Source organism: Schistocerca americana, chromosome 3, assembly GCF_021461395.2.
Source record: "Schistocerca americana isolate TAMUIC-IGC-003095 chromosome 3, iqSchAmer2.1, whole genome shotgun sequence".
Lineage (NCBI taxonomy): Eukaryota > Metazoa > Arthropoda > Insecta > Orthoptera > Acrididae > Schistocerca > Schistocerca americana.
In genome coordinates this window covers 571291225-571310122 of record NC_060121.1, presented here as the reverse complement: position 1 = coordinate 571310122, position 18898 = coordinate 571291225, and the positions used below count along the sequence as shown (strand labels likewise).

At 41.3% G+C, this 18898-nt stretch overlaps 1 protein-coding gene across 1 annotated transcript in view; it reads left to right on the top strand.

Moving 5' to 3' along the window:
- LOC124606874 (juvenile hormone esterase-like) overlaps nucleotides 1-18898 on the top strand; it is a 122870-nt gene that overhangs the window by 89891 nt on the left and 14081 nt on the right. The window contains exons 6-7 of the mRNA XM_047138966.1: nucleotides 6907-7057; nucleotides 14180-14361. Of these exons, the coding sequence (XP_046994922.1) occupies nucleotides 6907-7057; nucleotides 14180-14361 (333 nt within the window). The remainder of the gene's footprint in view (nucleotides 1-6906; nucleotides 7058-14179; nucleotides 14362-18898) is intronic.

Here is an 18898-nt window from a genome sequence, read left to right as displayed (position 1 = left end):
TTGTTGTGGTCTTCAGTCCAGAGACTGGTTTGTTGCAGCTCTCCATGCTACTCTATCATGTGCAAGCTTCTTCATCTCCCAGTACCTACTGCAACCTACATCCTTCTGAATCTGTTTAGTGTATTCATGTCTTGGTCTCCCTCTACGATTTTTACCCTCCGCGCTGCCCTCCAACACTAAATTGGTGATCCCTTGATGCCTCATAATATGTCCTACCAACCGATCCCTTCTTCTAGTCAAGTATAACTGACTGAATAGGAAGCTCACAACAACCTGAAAACATGACACCTACATACACAGGCAGACGTTGAACAATAATCTTTAGGTGATAAAGAGAAAGGCTGATAAAACTCACCTTAATGTGCTGACAACCGACATAAACAAACTTGAGCACCACGGTGCGACGCCGTCACAAATACCAGCTGATACCTCAAATACCTTGGTACCACAACAGCAGGCCTCCCGGTCGCGGCAAGTACGTCTACTATCAAGCGAGGGCCCAAACTTCGGTAACACAAACAGCAAAAGGTGTCAAAAAGAATGCCTTACCCTAAGCACATATAAATTAGGCCAAGATAACTAAAGCCTCCTCTAACGTTACTCGCCAAAAAGTGCATTTGGAATCTAATGCCAGAGAATTATTCAGTCACCTACGCATCTAGAAATGCCTTTAAACGTTTTAACATAACAGGAAGTTTAAAACAAGATAAATTTACAACACCACACGCCAATGTATTTCAGAGACCAAGGCTAACTCGAACCAGACAAAACGAAGTGAGCAAAATAAAGTCCAGAAAACATACACTAAGTGTATTGCCTTACCAATACAGGTCTGACAAGGGGCCGTTAATGCAATCGGTGTCAAAAAGATGCATAAGCCTTACCTCTGTAATTGATTGTATTTAGAAGAACCTTTTAATCAATAAGAAATACATTAAGGTCTTAATCTTGCACAATAGGATCTAAAACAGTTCAAACACATGTTAACAATCGCCTCTAAAATCACAACATTTCATTTTGAGAAAAATACATATCTCTATAAAATAATAAACGAGATGCAACAAATTTTAAAACTATCCCTAAGTACTAAGTAATCTTTCAATTTTACGCTACAACTTGGCCCAAAAAAAAAAGACAATAATTTCCAAAATCACATAACTGAAACTAAATATACTCCAACGTACTCTGAATAAACCGTATGGTAACTGTTCCATCAAATTAAACTGCAAAAAATCTCAGAGAGCAATAATGGGCAGGAACCGAGTGAGCAGACAGGTGCGTAATACCGAGCATTACACAGGAAGTGCTATCCAGTCCAAAAACTTAAAATTTCTGTCAACGATCGGACAGCCAAATACGCAATTACGGCAGTCGAATACAACCGGAGACGACCAGTAACTGTGACGATTCCTCAAAGACGCACACTGGCTACTTCGGCGTGCAGGACATGTTTTTCAAAGAGCTCACCACCAGACCGCGTCCTACTCCCGGACTCGTCCCTTAATAAATCCGCCGGCGCGCAGGGCTTGTTTTTCACACCGCCACGCGAACTATAACTCCAGAGACACTACACTGCAATCACACCACCTATCGAGATGCCACTAAATCAGACAAATAAACGGCCCAAAGATTCGACTTGAGCCGACATCGCTCATTGAGGTTCGTCGCTTCTTTCTCCATTAAGAAGATATCCAAGTTATTGTTGCTAGTTGTCACAGTGCCAGCAGACCTTGCTGATACCGTCTTGACCTTGGTGATTTCCACCTCAATTCTACCACCAGTTTCGGTTATCTTTTTTGCTACGTTTCTCACCACGTCTTTCACAATAGTTAGCTGTGTGCTGAGATAGCTACAGTTCTCCGCGTTCCCGTCGCAGCTGCTTCAGCCTGCAGGATTCTTAGTTTACGATTGCGACTCCATTTCTCGTATGTTTCGATCCGTTGATTCCATCAGTGACGAATTCATCTTGCACAGTTTTTACTTGTCTCATTTCAGCTTGGTTTTCCTCTCTCTTTCTGTATTTCTTCCAAGTAGGACGAGTTCTCCCCTATTATTGTTGGTAAGATATTCTAAACGCAATTGGCCTTCAGTTCCGCATAAGTGCCTGTTCTGCCTTATTATCTTCCACATCTACTGTTACGTTTGCTAGACAAGTCGCTGTTCTGTTTGTTCTTGACGTTTCTGTGATTTCTGAATCTGTGTCTGCCTTTTTTATTTGTGTTCCCAATTTGTGTAACTGAATATTTTGTTCTTTAACCTTTTCGGCCTGTTCCTCCATGACTTTTACTACTTTAGCCTCGTTAGACTGATTCTCACTTTCTGAAATAACGCATTAGTTTAGCCGAAACACACGCAAAAACTACACTTTTACTCAGTCATGTCTAAAGCAAGTATTTTGCGTGCAACCCTCTACATCAGTGAAGCTTTGTGCGACACTTTCACTCGTTTCTGCTTGACAACATAACTCGCTGCACTCCATCGTCGAAGTGTTGGGGTGTGTCGTACAAATGAATTCGTTTTCTTATCTGCTCTTTGATGCTGTACGCTGTTTCACATGTACTACACTTCTCCTTCAGGTGTCGGAAACCGTTGTACTTCCTGCACTTGGGACGTACCACGTTCTTGCCTTGCGTAGTTCAATACAGTTCGTTTCCGAGATTACTAAATCCGAAAACTGCATCGTGTCACGGTTCGCCACTTGTAAGCTCTCATCTCGTAAATTTAGGAGAGAAGACCGTAATCCTAGTGGTTGGCTGTCGGACTACGGGTTGAGAGACTTACTTTAGCTACAATTACATAAAACAGTCAACTACTGCTAAAGTGTACCTCGCGTGGTTGTAGTTATTTACTACCACATTAACCATAGAAGCTGGTGACGCTTCTTTGAAATAAAAATTACTTCTTTTAACTTAATTTGTTCATCTTATCTTCAAACAATGAAAAACATAACCGTTCGGCATCACATACATTTTGTCCTCTTCGTTTTCGGCCTCTATTTTTCCGCAGTTGCACACATACAAGTTACATAGGTTAACTGACGTCTTCAGCAACTATAATAAGTCTTATGATGGCCAGAGGCGTTTCACTTTATTTTAAAGTATATTCAGTGGTCAGGTATTTTTGTTGTTTATTCCATTCTTCTTCGTCTTCCAGCTGAGCATGTGCACATAGCACTTTCACCTTGTGGTTTGTTTTGTAGCAAAACAAACTACACAAAGTGGCGAGAAGGCAGTATTACTTCCTAACAAAGAACTGTACATGCGTTAAGTGAAGTGAAAATGCTGTGTGCAAATACTCAACTAATACACGTGCAAGACAAAGAAGACTCAAATAAACAACAAAACAATCTGACCACTGAAGATGGTTTAAAATAATCGAAACGTATCTCTTCATAATAAGACTTTTGTTTCAGTTGCTACATGACTGCGCACTAGGTCAGGCTTCCTATTTCCGCTCTCCAAATCAGCACACGTTACTGCAGTTTATTATTTAAACATGCAAATGCGCTCTTGCAACAAAATGGAACTGGACGAATGGACGTTGTAATGGATCTACTGCCAGGAACAATGCTGTCAAAAATGTGGATCTAACCCATCTGGATTAGCTCCTTTTAAGCACTAGGCCAATAAGAATACAAAAAGGTTGACCTGTGCATGACTATACCTTCTAGACAATCAGCACTGAACTAAGGTTGTAAACTATGCTTTGTTTGTCTATAGTTTTCATTATTTGCCTGTAAAGTACGTGTAAATCTGTATTATAAATCTGGTTCCATTGCTGTGTTTCAGTACTGATTATTTATCATAAGTGAATTACGTTTTATAACCACGAGGCTGAAACTTGAGGTGAGCATGCTGTATAAGGCTGTAGGTTTAAAGGAATATTTGGTGTGGAGGGAATCAATACCACACATAGAAGCACTCAACTAAAAAGGAGGGTGACTGACAGTTGTACATAATGGAACTGGGAGAATACTGTACTAAAAAGAGAGGGAATGACAGGCGAAGGATAGACGATCTTAACAAAGACGACGCAGCTATTATACGTAACTACTATATAAAAGCTGGAGGAAAGATAATTTTTCTCAATGTAAAGTGACAGAACATATAGTTGAAATTCTGTATTGAGATCGGTAATACTTAACAGAAGCAATGAGATGGGCAGACTTTAAACATTCTCTATTAAAGGTTTCAAGGGTAAAGCCTTCAATTCGTCGACTGGTGTAATTTTCTGTATGCCCAATGTTTTAATTATATACCTATAAACCGGGAGGAGATTGTTAACAAAGCTGATACATGTATTATACTGAAATATTATACACGTGTATGACAGCAGCTTCCGCATCGTAGAAAGAGGATTGTACGGCTACTCGGTGGATTGTCGTCCAGCATTGAATGGACTGGTAATTTGTTGTACTGTGGCCTGCTTATCCATTGTTAAAATCCACACTTGTCAATGGCGACATTTGTCAGCAGCACATTGTTCCGACGATAGCCTCCCGTCGCAGCAGCATGTGTCGATCCTCACGTTTGCACAGTCTCTTAGATATCATGTCCCACACCGTGCCTACCCAACATTTTCCTGCCATCAAATGCGCTGATGTCATGTGTGTCCCCCATTCTACACACGTTTCTCAAATGGTTCAAATGCCTCTGAGCACTATGGGACTCAACTGCTGTGGTCATCAGTCCCCTAGAACTTAGAACTACTTAAACCTAACTAACCTAAGGACAGCACACACATCCATGCCCGAGGCAGGATTCGAACCTGCGACCGTAGCAGTCACACGGTTCCGGACTGCGCGCCTAGAACCCCGAGACCACCGCGGCCGGCCACGTTTCTCAGGCAGACAGTAAATAAATATGCTGTTTTAAACATACTGGCCTTTTATTAGGGAAGATGGAGATCCAATCTCCATCCTGTCATCCTCATTTAGGTTTTCCAGAGTTTCTTTAAATTCAGACAGATTTCAAAACGGTTCCTAACATAAGGCCACGAACAGCTACTTGTCCCACACTTGCCAAACTGAAGTGTGAGAATCTAAACACCTGTATGTATGAATTACGTTCTTCTTTCTGGTTATAATGTAACAGTATGACATGTTCAATATCGATGGAAGAGTGATCCAAGGTAAATTCAATAAAATTACTACTACTGTTATTATCACTATTATTGCTGCTATTACAAGAAAATTCTTGTGAATGTGTGACTTCATCTACACATTCCTACAGCTAAACACACAATTATATCAAAATCATATCGGCTAAAACAAAACTGTGACATCCACACCCACCTTAGTAGCTAACATAATCCGTGCACGTATTTGCTATACTGGCACTCGATTCAAGACAACAGATTCGAATGCTAATGGTAAGAAAGTTATAATCATCGTTATTTCACTAATAAATGGAGTACATGTGACAAATAAACTTCTTTATTAGCTGATATACTGATTTTTAAAACCTAAACACCTTTGCGGTGCCGCTTGGAAGTGAGGACACTTCAGATTTTATATGGTGATCCATACACGGCATTGGGTCGCTAAGGTAACAACAACACAAAGATACACTACACAAACATTGTGATCAAAAGTATCTAGACACGTATTAATGGACGTTAATATGGGGTGTGTCCACGATTCGCTTTTAAGATTGCTTGAATTCTAATAGGGAAAATTTCAATGAGATGTTTGTCTGTGGACGGGTGGCACTCCATTTTTCCTATAGAGAGGATAGCAGAGGAAGTATTTATGTTGGACACAGCGGTCGAGAGCGAAGTCGAGGTTCTAACTCAACGCAAAGATGTGCCAGTGGATTCAGGTCTGGACTCTGGGCCGACTTATCTGTTTCAGGAATGTACTGTCCACAAACCACTGCCTCACAGACACTGCTTTGTGACAAGGTGCATTGTCATGCTAATATAATCATGTCTGAGAACCGTACCTCTACTGCCCACAGTACGTAACGCTACAAAATACATTCATACCCTTCCACATTTAGCGGTATCTCAAGTGCTCAGCCACATCATAACCACGGAAAACATCCCGAAACTGTTACCTGAGTAACATCCAATGGGTAGACCATGTTCGAAGTCACTGAGTTCTCCTGACCACCTATTCTGCTGTAACTGCTACGTATTTACAATACTTCCCGCCTCCCGTGACCTCTAGTGACCAATGCCATATTACATAGTTGTGTTCGGATACTTTTCATCACAAAGCTTCATTAAACAGCAAAAATTTATTAGATAATTTAACTACGAAGTCTTTCGCGACCGATTTCCTTTGTTAAATGTTCTCTGTGCACTTCTTGCCGATATTGTCATTATCACTTAAACAATTGACCGTCGAACAAGTAAGTGAACCACACTGATGTGGCAGTACAGCTACACCTATATGGTTCCGTTACTTGTCAGTTGCTTACCTGACAATGAGAGTGGTGGGTACTCTCGAAAGGTTTGACTTTATTACAGAATTAACGTGGCGAGTGTACCAAGAAAATTCACTAGGACATTTATTAGATAGTTTTCCTCAAATAACATTCACAGTTTGTGAAGGAAGTGTGCCAACGTGGAATAACAAACCGTCCCACTTACGGACTGACGCTAACATTGGAATATCGGAGTCAATAAGGCCGTGCGACAGCTTTTTTTCTTCTTTTTGCTCATGTCATTTAATACATCTTTACCGAACCGCAAAAAAATCGAAGTAAAGTTGTTCATTGTGAGGTTGTAACAGCCCACTTCCCTTTAGAAAGTTAATCTGCCGATGTAAGTTTCTTTTTAATAAACATGTTTCAGACCACAACTTCTTTCCTATAAATAAAACGTATTTCTCGTAACCAATAAGACTTACTTTTATACTGATATTAAAGAATACGTTCTGTTAATGTCTATTTTTTGTTACAGCTGAAGGTTTTATTTAGCTACGGAGTATGGTCACCACACGTCGAACCAAATATCGAAGGCGCCTTCCTCACAGAGTCTTCTGTCCAGACGCTCATCGACGGTCGTTTCCACAGAGTGCCCGTCATGACTGGAGTCACTTCCGGAGAGATTGGTTCGTACTTCAATCTTACAACGGTAATCTACATTACTTCAATGTGAGACAACTGCACAGGTTATTGCATCTGTTTCTCTACTAGTATCTAGCAACTTAAACGACGGTCATTCACTCATCTCTCCTATCTGAATTATTGAGCAATGGATTGTGTGCTGCAGCATAACTGCTTTTACATGTTCCGGATCTAACGCTTATATGTTGTTGGAGAATTAATTGTGCGCCTATAACGGTCGCTGCCCATTCAGTGTCTGAAAGAAAACCAAGTCTGGTCGTGTTGCCAAGGAACTATCGGTCGTCTTGAATTAACGAGCTATTGCTTTTCGGACTTTACGCTGTTAGGTATTTAATCTCAGTGAACCGTGTGGCAATGGATGCAATGAGTGGGTAGTTTACTAAATACGTATTCTTGGACTCAGCCGAAAAACATATACGGGAGCTGACTCAGGAGAACGAAGCTGACTCAGTGATAGTCTACTTACTAAATAAAGGACACTTCAGAAAGCTTTAGCCGATTCCGCAAGACTATACCCTCTACACCGAATAAAGATAGAAACTTGGGGCGAAACTAGAAATTTCCGTCGGCGCCAGGTGTAAACGGCCGGTCCATGTTGTTCCCATTGCTGTTCGCTCTGGTGCAGTTAGCGTCTTCATTAAACAATGTGCGACCATTCAGGGTTGCGAAAACATGAAAAAAAGCCGTCTTGCGCCGTCTGTTTCAACAGCTGCAATTCAGCCAGATACGTGCTGCGCGTTTTTGTTTACAGTGCAGCCTCAACGATGGATCAACAACTTTAGATGACCTACGATTTCGCTAAGCTGCAATAGTAAATGCAGTAACAGTAAACCTTGTAAAGTAACCTAAATTTATGTTCAAAATTTTTCAAAGTTTGTAAAAAATAGAATTATGTGAGAAAGTTCTGATACCAACAGTATTTTCATATCGGGAGAAGCCACGATCTCTGCGAAACGTCATCAAGCAACATACCTTAATGAAGATATGTAATGCAATAAATGTTAATAGATTTAAGTTGATCATTAATCCTCATTTTGTAAAAGAAACTGACGGATGTTATCTCAGGATTAATAGTTTTCGATCAGTAAGATAATGTAGATGTAGTTATGAAGGGGATCCGCTGTGGGTTTTCCTTATGGCAAACAAGCATACCATGGGACGCCGAGCCGTGTGCACGAGGTAAAAAAACACAGATGCGTAGGCCAGTTTGGTAGGCAAAGGATGCTGACGCCCGTCTAGTTCCGTCCTAACTTGAATAATGTTGAGAATTTAAAATTAGTGCGGCCAGCCAAAATATCGAAAGTGGTAACGGCAGATGACGGGAAAAATCGTCTCTATTACTTGACTTGCGGAGTCCAAGACTTTCCATGCTAAAATTAATGGCAATACTGAGTTACTGAGTATAGCTACTAAGAATACAACGGCGTCTGCGAGCAGAAGGGCTTGTTGTAATAATGGTCACCCAGTCTCAGAGGTGACGACATCAATATTCAGCAACCTCATCTCAATAGCAGCATCTCAACATATACATTCTCAAAGCAAGGCAGTTCTTATATTTGTTAACCTTTTAAATAATCGTCAGAGAGTTCGCATAGTATTTCGAAATATGTGATGCAGTGTCCAAAAATAGAATAATTCAAGTTAATTGCCTTTAAATTATTATTTACCTTAACAAGTATATTGTTTCCACTGTTCAAGTAAATATAAGTGATAAGTTTGTGTCTACAAATGTTTTTCAGAAGTTCACGTTTACGGCAAAAGCTTGCCGTCATAAACAGCGTAAGAATACGATGTTGAAAGCTCCCTTTGAACTTAAGCACTATTAATAATTTTTTGATCATTTTTCTTATTTAAATTTGCTGAGAATATTTACCAGTTAAAGTAAATTTTCTTGACCGAATTTTCTGAAGTAGTTGATAATTCGATAGCTTTTTTAACCACATTTTGCAATAGAGTTTCACATTGGTTGCGAGTGTGCTACAGTTAAATTAAAGGTAGTTTATCTATCTTGTGTTTGAGATAGCAGACATACATAAGAGACAGCAAGTTTGCAGTGTGTGACTCGGGTTCTGTTAGCTTCCTCCAAGACGGCGAAAGATATGTCACTTAGTACAATCCTATCAATGAATGTGCCAACGAGCTCCCAGATACCTTAGCTACTGTTTATCGTAGTTAAATTTAAGCTACAGTTACCAAAATGAAATAGGCCTATTGGGCCACACCGTATCATATGTAGTCTACTCCTGTCATGATGTTTCTCGTATTTGTACGTGTTTCTTTTGTATTGGTGGCTTACTTCACAGGAAAGGAAGGAAGCTCGTTTCCATTACGTAAAACTACTGCTATTAAACTTGTGTTCGAAGACTTCTCTTCGATGCGTCGATGAACAGTCAGCATTGATCAGGACGTGCCTCGTATTCAACGCCTGCATCAGACTAATTGCGTCTTCGCAGAATGTGAAGTTTTTCTGGGTTTTAAAACATGCTCAGATTCTTTATTTTTAGTGTGAAATGTTGTAACTTTCACGGAGCTATATAGAGGCTTTCACTGCTGTAACTGCGATTCCATAACCTCTTCCTTATTTTTTCGGAAGTTCTAGATACCTGATGAGATGATTGAGCCCCCCTTGTGTCATTTTGGGATTAGAGGTGGGATCTGCTTTTATATTGAATGTTTGATGGAATATATTAACGTGGCTCTGTATTGGAATAATTAAATCACTACCCACCAAAGTAATGACAAAATAGTATATTCTATTACAAAATTAAAGTGGTATTTCAATGAAGTTAGTTTATTACACGAATGAATTAAAAATGATTTATTACACATAACAGGATAAGTTTAACAGTCATTGGCAATAATAAGCTAATGCTTTGGCTAACCTAGACAAGGGAAGTGGATTGTGATTCAAATGAATGCATATCAGGATAAAACAATTATATTCATGTAAGTCATAATCCAAAGGCTGAAGGTTACTATATAAAGATAGAAAACATTACAGAAGGGTATCCGTTTGCATCTGTGGTTGGAGCTGAAAGCGTGATGAACCTCTAACTTCACTAAAAATGACTCAGCCTTCCTTACAGTTCACCTCGCTGTTATGGCTGGATGTCACCAGACCCGTAATTGGAAAGTGGTGGCTGAAGTGGTTGAGAAACCGGTAATTGGCTCCCTATCAACAGCTTGCATTCAACTCAGCCAAATGAGAGCTCCTCACATGGAGAACCCCGCCAGAGGATTTTGTCTATTTAGACGTTGAACTCCGAAGAAGGATCCTTCTGCAGTGCGCTTCCAACAAGGAAGACTCGCTTCTGTGCGTTCTCTCTCGTACAATTTTGTTGGACTGAACGGTAAGTACTGTCAATGAAGACCAGTAAGAAGTTGTTATAAAACATTCTGGTACCCCTTCCTTACTCTCATTTCAGGCAACCAGTCACAACAGGTTAACAAGTTACAAAATTCGTTGTATTTGGTGCTCCAAACCTGTGTCCCTCTCTCTGTCATTATGTGCTGGTCAGTAAAGTGAACCTCTGTAAGCACAGCCATATCCCTTACTCACACTTATATATTATTTATATTAACCAGTGGTAGCTGTTTTACACTTCCTTAAACAATCGAGATTTGCAGGACCTGAGCTCAGTGTCTTTGTTTCGCGAATTTCAAAGGTTCCTTGTTCCCATTCCACTATATAAGGTATTATCTTAATGCCCCATGTATTTCGACAAATTCTGACTGCCTGCATTTCTGACCACAATAGCCGCCCTTCTCGGACTCTACCAGAATTGGCATGCACACCTGTCGACACACAGCTCACTCGCAAAAGTTTCTGTTGCCCTGTCCAGCCTGGAAGTACAATCTGCATTGTGACTTCCGTCGCCTGGCACGAGGCTGGCCCCCTTCAATGCACTTTCCAGGCGAACCATCTTGTGTGGTGCCACGCGTGGGTGCGAGCAGGCCTCCTGCGAAATTCTGCTGGGCACTGTTTTCGTGCCAGCTTCATTGCCCTACAGCACGTCCCCTTGTCTATAGCTGAGTCCATCTTGCATTCATATAGACTTCTTATTTTGGTTTACACGCAATTCGACGAAGGAAATTGTAGTCTGCGTAGTTAAGTATTGCTAATCACTGGTATTCATTTATGTTTCATTTTCTAAGGGAGATTAATTTATTCCGATTCGATATGACGTTTTCTTTCAAGTTTTAAAAAATGTATGGGACAGTTTGGAAAAAACCGTTTGCGCATCAGAGGTCGATGTTCTTGGATAAAAGTATGCATCTCTGGCAGTTGAGAGCAGGGTATCTCCATGTTCAGTTACGAAAGCACTGCTGTCTTCACGATAGCTCACAGAAGCATTTTCTGAGGACTCAGGAACAGAAAGTTGATTGTCGAAAGGCACAGGGCGAAGAGGGTATACCGTGTTATACAACTGTAGATTATTTTCTTCATGGAAATTCATTTATTCATAGGAGGAACAACTGTCAGTTGTATGGTTGGTGGGCTCCCTCTAAATTATCGGAACTCCAAATACCGTATGACGTTCATTTGCATTCGTCTGTAAATTCAGTTTGGAGAAACACTTAGTGTAGAATTTATATGGTGCCCATTTTTATCCTGGTTCCCTCTCTTACAGCTAAAATATAAGAAATATGCCTTTTCTCTTGAAGGCGTAATTGAACACTTTCTAGTAGCAAACGTTACTTTGTCACAAATACAGCAGACATTTTGTTCTTGCCTGTAAATGATAGATTGTCAGCTAGAAATAAGTCATTACACAATTATTACAGAAGCGCTTTGAGGCACGTCGAAACAAGATCACTATTTTATTTATCATACGTGCCACAACGCTCTTTTCCGGCCACAAAACTACTGAACACGTCATGGAAAAGATCGCAGATGTGCCAGATTATGTGATGAGCTGCTCAGGCAATCCAACCAGTTCCTTATGTATGGGACACTCAAGATACGACTGCTCTGGAGTTCACTGCATTCCATGCCGAGCTATCCGCTATCTTGAGGGCGCTGGAGCAGGTGAGATGTGCCATTCCTGCTAAATTCCTCGTCTGTTCCGACTTCCTAAATGCTCTTCAGATCCTGCAACGCTTGTATCCACCTGAAAAAGTAGACCGGTACATTCAGGACCTCTCCTCCGACTACATATACCTGGGAAGGAAGCACGTGCCAACGAAAGCAAGGACGTATCAGTGAAAGAGGCGTCTCCTGTTTCTCGGTTACTTCAGTGTGCCATCCCCCCCACATGCTCTCATCTCGCTGTTGAGGTACAGGGTCATTATGCGTCGATGGGAAGATGAGTGGCTGGAAATGACAGACAAGCTCCGTCCAGTAAAGCCCACGCAGATGGCACGACGTTCTCTTTACTCGTCTTCTCGTAGGCCACATCCCAATGAGGCATGGCTTCTTGCTCCGACGAGAGGACCCTCCTAGGTGTGGTGCTTGTGGCTACAGATCACGATGCGCCACATTTTATTTGACATTGTTATACTTTACGATCAGCGGGCAGCGGCAAATTTGCTCACAGATCTGCCCTCTATTTTAACTAAAGTTCCAACGAACGTGGTGAGAGTTTTAAGGTTTTCTGATTTGACCAAATTGTTTCCAAAAATTTTAGGGAGATGTTTCTAATACACTACTGGCCATTAAAATTGCTGCACCACGAACATGACGTGCTACAGACGTGAAATTTAGCCGAGAGGAAGATGATGTGATATGCAAATGATTAGCTTTTCAGAGCATTCACACCAGGTTGGCGCCGGTGGCGACACCTACAGCGTGCTGAAGTGAGGAAAGTTTCCACCGATTTCTCATGCACAAACAGCAGTTGACCGGCGTTGCCTGGTGAAACGTTGTTGTGATGCCTCGTGTAAGGAGGAGAAATGCGTACCATCACGTTTCCGACTTTGATAAAGGTCGAACTGTAGCCTATCGCGATTGCGGTTTATCATATCGCCATGCTGCTGCTCGCGTTGGTCGAGATCCAACGACTGTTAGCAGAATATGGAATTGGTGGGTTCAGGAGGGTAATATGGAACGCCGTAATGGATCCCAACGGCCTCGTGTCACTAGCAGTCGCATGGCTGTAACGGATCGTGCAGCCATGTCTCGATCCCTGAGTCAACAGATGGGGACGTTTGCAAGACAACAACCATCTGCAACAACAGTTCGACGACGTTTGCAGCAGCATGGACTATCATCTCGGAGACCATGGCTGCGGTTACCCTTGACGCTGCATCACAGACAGGAGCGCCTGCGATGGTGTACTCAACGACGAACCTGGTTGCACTAATGGCAAAACGTCATTTTTTCGGATGAATCCAGGTTCTGTTTACAGCATCATGACGGTCGCATCCGTGTTTGGCGACATCACGGTGAACGCACATTGGAAGCGTGTATTCGTCATCGCCATACTGGCGTATCACCTGGCTTGATGGTATGGGGCGCCATTGGTTACACGTCTCGGTCACCTCCTGTTCGCATTGACGGCACTTTGAACAGTGGACGTTACATTTCAGATGTGTTACGACCCGTGGCTCTACCCTTCATTCGATCCCTGTGGAACCCTACATATCAGCAGGATAATGCACGACCGCATGTTGCAGGTCCTGTACGGGCCTTTCTGGATACAGAAAATGTTCGACTGCTGCCTGGCCAGACTACATCCCTGTCTTACCCGCTTTTCAATTCGAGCGTTTCGTTCTTTGTCTTTCACTCTTATTTTTCCTTCTTGGCAATTGTACTTATTGTGTATTACCCTTCTTTCCTTACGGCGTACCTCTATTTTTCTCAGAATTTCAAACATCTGTCACCTTTGCCTATCGAGGAACGCTTTTTCCAGGCCGAAAAATCCTGTGAACGTTCTTCATTTTTCCTTATTCTTTCTTCCATTGTCAACAGCAACGTCAGAATTGCATCTCTCGTGCCTTTACCTTTCCTAAAGCCAAACTGATCGTCATCTAAAACATCCTCAATTTTCCTTTCCATTCTCCTGTATATTGTTCTTCTCAGCTACTTGGCTGCATAAGGAGAATTTAGGATGGTTAAATCTGTACCGCTGTCTTACTGGAAACACTTATCTATCGTTGTCCGACAGGTTTCCAAATACTGAACAACACAGAGAAAATCGAGATACTCAACAGCCAATTCGTGGAGTCGGTGGCACCCTGTTTGCATCTTTCGACTGCAGAGCAGCAACAGGAAGCAGCTCTCAAGCTGAGGGAGTTCTACTTTGGCAACGATACTATCTCTGCGGACGATGGTGAATCTCTTGTGAACGTAAGTAATCCAAAACCTATTTTCTCAGTTTGTATGGAAGTCTCCCAAGTCGAATACTAGTTCATTGATAAGGGATGCCTTGCCTGCTTTCTACGTAGTGCGTTAAGGTTCCTTCTACAAGTACGCTGTCTCAATTTGTTTGATTTTGTGTAAGGTTCTATTTCTTGAGAGACATTTTAATACCGTGTCCACAAGTTAATGCTAATACTAAACAGTTATAAAAAGTTATGACCTGGAACAGTTTTAGAAACAGGCAATTACAATGAATTTCGCGATTGATATCACTCTCCAATTCAAATTTCGGTTTTAGCTCGTCGAAAAGTACAACATTCATTCACTTCTGTTTCTGTTTTGAGACGTCACGTAAATTCACGTTGAGTTAATGGGAGGACACTAATGATCTATATACATTCTGCTGCATAAAGCGTAAATTTTCAGTTTGCGTTCATGGAAGACTAGCTATTTGTCCGTGGCTTCGCTTGCGCACTCATACGCCACATACATTTCACACTTATATACAGGATGGTCAGAACAGCCTGAAACGGTTGTAAGTGCGTTGCAGGGTAGTTTGTGTAAAGGGATAATCGTCAAGAAAAAAATTCGATATGTTGCTCCATATGCGAGTTAATTAGCATTGAAGTTAGCCAATTAGACGCCCAAATTCAAGGAAAAAAGGAAGGAAGACTGGGCTTAACACCCTGTCGACATCGATGTCATTAGAGACTGAGCATAAGCTCAGTTGCGGATTTTCTTCTAACCATGCTTGTTAAAGGAAAGATCGTTTCCGGACGTTTCTGCATGTCACAATCTCATAGTCAACTGCATCCCTTGCAGTATGAGGGGTCTCTGACTCCCACATGTGTATACCAAATTTTGTTCCAGTTGTTTCTGAGTTATGCTTTTATGTCACACCTTTCCGTTCCAAACCCTCAGTCTTCAGGCTGCTAGAGGTATCTTGACTTTCACCACGAAGTCTAGCGGATCTGAAACCAGTATCCGTCAGCATCTCTTCTCACTACCACCTCACCTCTGAGCTTGCTTACGGTATATTGCTCCAAAAAATATTTTTATACAGATAATTTTACAAACAATAGGATGTATATACTTTTTTTTGCATTTGTTCCAGACGTTCCTGAGTTAATTTTCTATGACATCTATTCACCCTCATATGTACAAGGTTTAGGTGGTTCTTAGCCCTACATAAACTTTCGCAGGCATGTGCACTACAACTCATCAGAGTTTCTTATCGAATGAATGATATCGGAGCGCACGAAAGACGAATAAAGAAACAAACGAGTATTAATATTTATATATTAGATGTAAGTCAAGATTTGGATTTTATATAGGAAAACGCATTTCGAAGGATCAGACGTCAAATGAATCGTCCTTTTCTTTAAGATTCGTTCAAAACTGGACTATTGGTTTCTATCGGGTTCGTTCAAAACTGGAGTGTTGGTTGTCAATCGTGTGTATATTATAGTCATGCATTTAGTCTTATCAGTCGCATGTGACTCACAAGGGAACGGTCCGATCTGACATGTCGAAACTTGCCCAAAAAGTTTATGTACAGGAAGAATACACCAATAGAAACACACTGTCAAAATGTTGGCTGCTAAGACACATTGCAAGTATTTGTTACAAGTGCGCAACACGGTGGGTAAACTCGTACATTTGATTGATGGCGCGTTAGTTGGTTGGTTGGTTGATTTGGGGATGGGACCAAACAGGGAGGCCATCGGTCCCTAGGATTAGGGAAGGATGGAGAAGGAAGTAGGCAATGCCCTTTCAAAAGAACCATACCGGCATTCGCCTGAAGCGATTTAAGGAAATCACGGAAAACCTAAATCAGGATGGCCAGACGCAGGTTTGAATCCTCGTCCTCTCAAATGCGAGTCCAGTGTGTTAACCACTGCACCATCACACTCGGTGGACGCAAATGTAATTTGTAAACCGAATTTCAGTTTTTGTTGATAGTTTGGCACAATTGTACACAGTTACTATTCACTAGAAATCACAACTCGTTTAAATATTCATAATTATTAGCAGTGCCGCTAATAGCATCTGTCTTTGAGGAGGTTCCAGAACTTCGCAGTAACGTGGAATCCAATTAATGTTTCCAATCTCGCAAAGATGAAATAGGAAAACCTTTGTGTGCAATCGAAATCGGCTACTTCTCCTAGATATCTACATATTGGTTATTTATTAGTTAATTTCTTGAACATACTCTCGAATGTTGTCGATATTTCGATATATATTGTGGAAAGACGAATATTAGAAAAAACTGGAAATAACTCAAACCATTCTGTTAATTGTAGCCCGAACTATGACTGCTGCGCTAATGAAAGTCCAGAACAAAAATAGACTACCGTCCAAGCCGAAAGTAAGCACTTGCAGTAATAGTTTCCAGTGACGAAATAAAGAAGATAACTTTTTTGTTGAACAGAGCGGGGAGGAAGTGTTTAAACGTAAACAGTTCGCATAGCCAGCAACATTTCGTAAAAACTGAACATGAATTCTATAAATGGAAGAAAGATTTACAAAAACTACGAAATATCCAACAAAATGAAACTCGCAAACGTACGAAAGAAAAACTTTTCGAAAGATTTAGAACTGCTCGTGAGCACCAGTGCACTGTTGCAAAGGAGATGTACGAGAGTGGGGGGCTCCGAATCACAGTTGATATGAACATTTCAGGCCAGTTCCACCTTGTTAAACAGAATCAGGAATTTATACAAAAAGGAAGTCCCAAATTACGATTGTTACCTTAAGTAAACATAAAGGAATGTCATGAACAGGTAATACTACAGAAAAATTCGTAGCTGTTTGGAAAACGAAGCTGCTTCTTATCCCCAAAAATGCTGTGTGTAAAGCCAATCAGTCACGTTCCGCACAAGAACTGAGTACAGACAGCACTTCATCATTTCGAGCAGAGGAAAAAGAAAAAAATAATCAGTCGCCTGTGCAGTCCATGAATGCTATGATACATTCGTATACAACAATGGCAGTGGTATCGATGGATTACTGTCTCGCAGTTTTATATCTACCTCCAGAAATATCAAGGTTAATTAGGAGAAAAATGAAAAAAAAGACTGTTTACTTGCAAAAATCTTGTAATACACGTGGAAAAATCTGAAAAAAACGAGAGAATAATGGTACGTCCGGAACGTCTTCTTACCATTTGCAGAAAATATTTCGTTGCTTTTGTTCGACTCTTGTCCTGGACATAATATCACATCGGTCTTTAGACGGATGGTGAAGAGATTCAGTCTCTCAATAAATTAATTTTTCGACATTATAAAGCATTTTTCAGAAAATTTTAAGACAATATAATTTCCGATAGCACTTTGTCATTTCACGTTTATCAGAAGAACAGTATTAAACTTTAGTTTTTTCTGCATTGTCAATTTGCATCATCGCATTTGTCGAATTTGATCAAGTCTGTTTTGTACGCAGCACAATCTGCAGAACAACGGCCATGACGATTTCTTGCCCCATTCCAGCCCTGTATAGATAAAGCTAGTAATTACTGTGAAGTCTCTGACTGCATTCATGTTTTTTCAGGGGTACCTAGTGTAGGAAAATGTTTGTTTTGTCATCCAATAGACAGTCACATTTTTGCGAAGATTACAGGGAATAAGAAAGAAAGCGTTTCATCGTCAGTAAGAGATAAATTATTCAAAAATTATAATAAGAACTGTGCTACAGGAACAGTTATAAAATAATTAACGTCAACAAATTGAAGTCCCGCAAGACGACTGCAATTTTACGTTATACACTGGCTCGGTCTTCTTTCCGTTCTCCAACAGTCCAGCTGTCGATATGAACTGCAAGTTATACAAAAAATTAGCAATTTGAGGCATGTTCGGTGTGGTTTAAATGCGTCGATATGCGATTTGCGTGCTTGCACTTTGAACTTCGCACTACAAGGCGCTACGTTCACATGTCACGGCTGCCTCTGCTTATTCGCCGATCGCGCGCTGGGTAGGAAGGGTCGTACAAATCGCCATTGTAAATGGTTCTTCGTGAGACAAAAGTGAGTATCTTTAACGTTTCTTAAATGCTTGTAGCTAAAATTTTGACTGTGCTTTTCTTTCAGTGTACTCTTTCTGTGTGAAATATTTCTTGGTAGCTTTCGACATGTTGCATTGGACCATTCCTCTGTCAGTGTTCCTCATACTAGTCGCTCCAACAACATTTCCATAAACGCTGCTTCCCGAGCGGGACGGCTTGCCGATCGCCGGCACGAATCCGCCCGGCGGATTAGTGTCAAAGTCCGGTGTGCCGGCCAGCCTGTGGATGGTTTTTAAGACGGTTTTCCATCTGCCTCGGCGAATGCGGGCCGGTTCCCCTAACTCCGCCTCAGTTGCACTATGTCGGCGATTGCTGCGCGAACGCTATCTCCACGTACACGTACACGTACACCATAATTACTCTACCACGCATACCACGCAATCATTTGGGGTTACACACATCTGTTATTCCCGCGGGGTGGGGGGGTGGGGGGGGGGGGGGACTGAGGGCCGAAGGGCCGAACCAC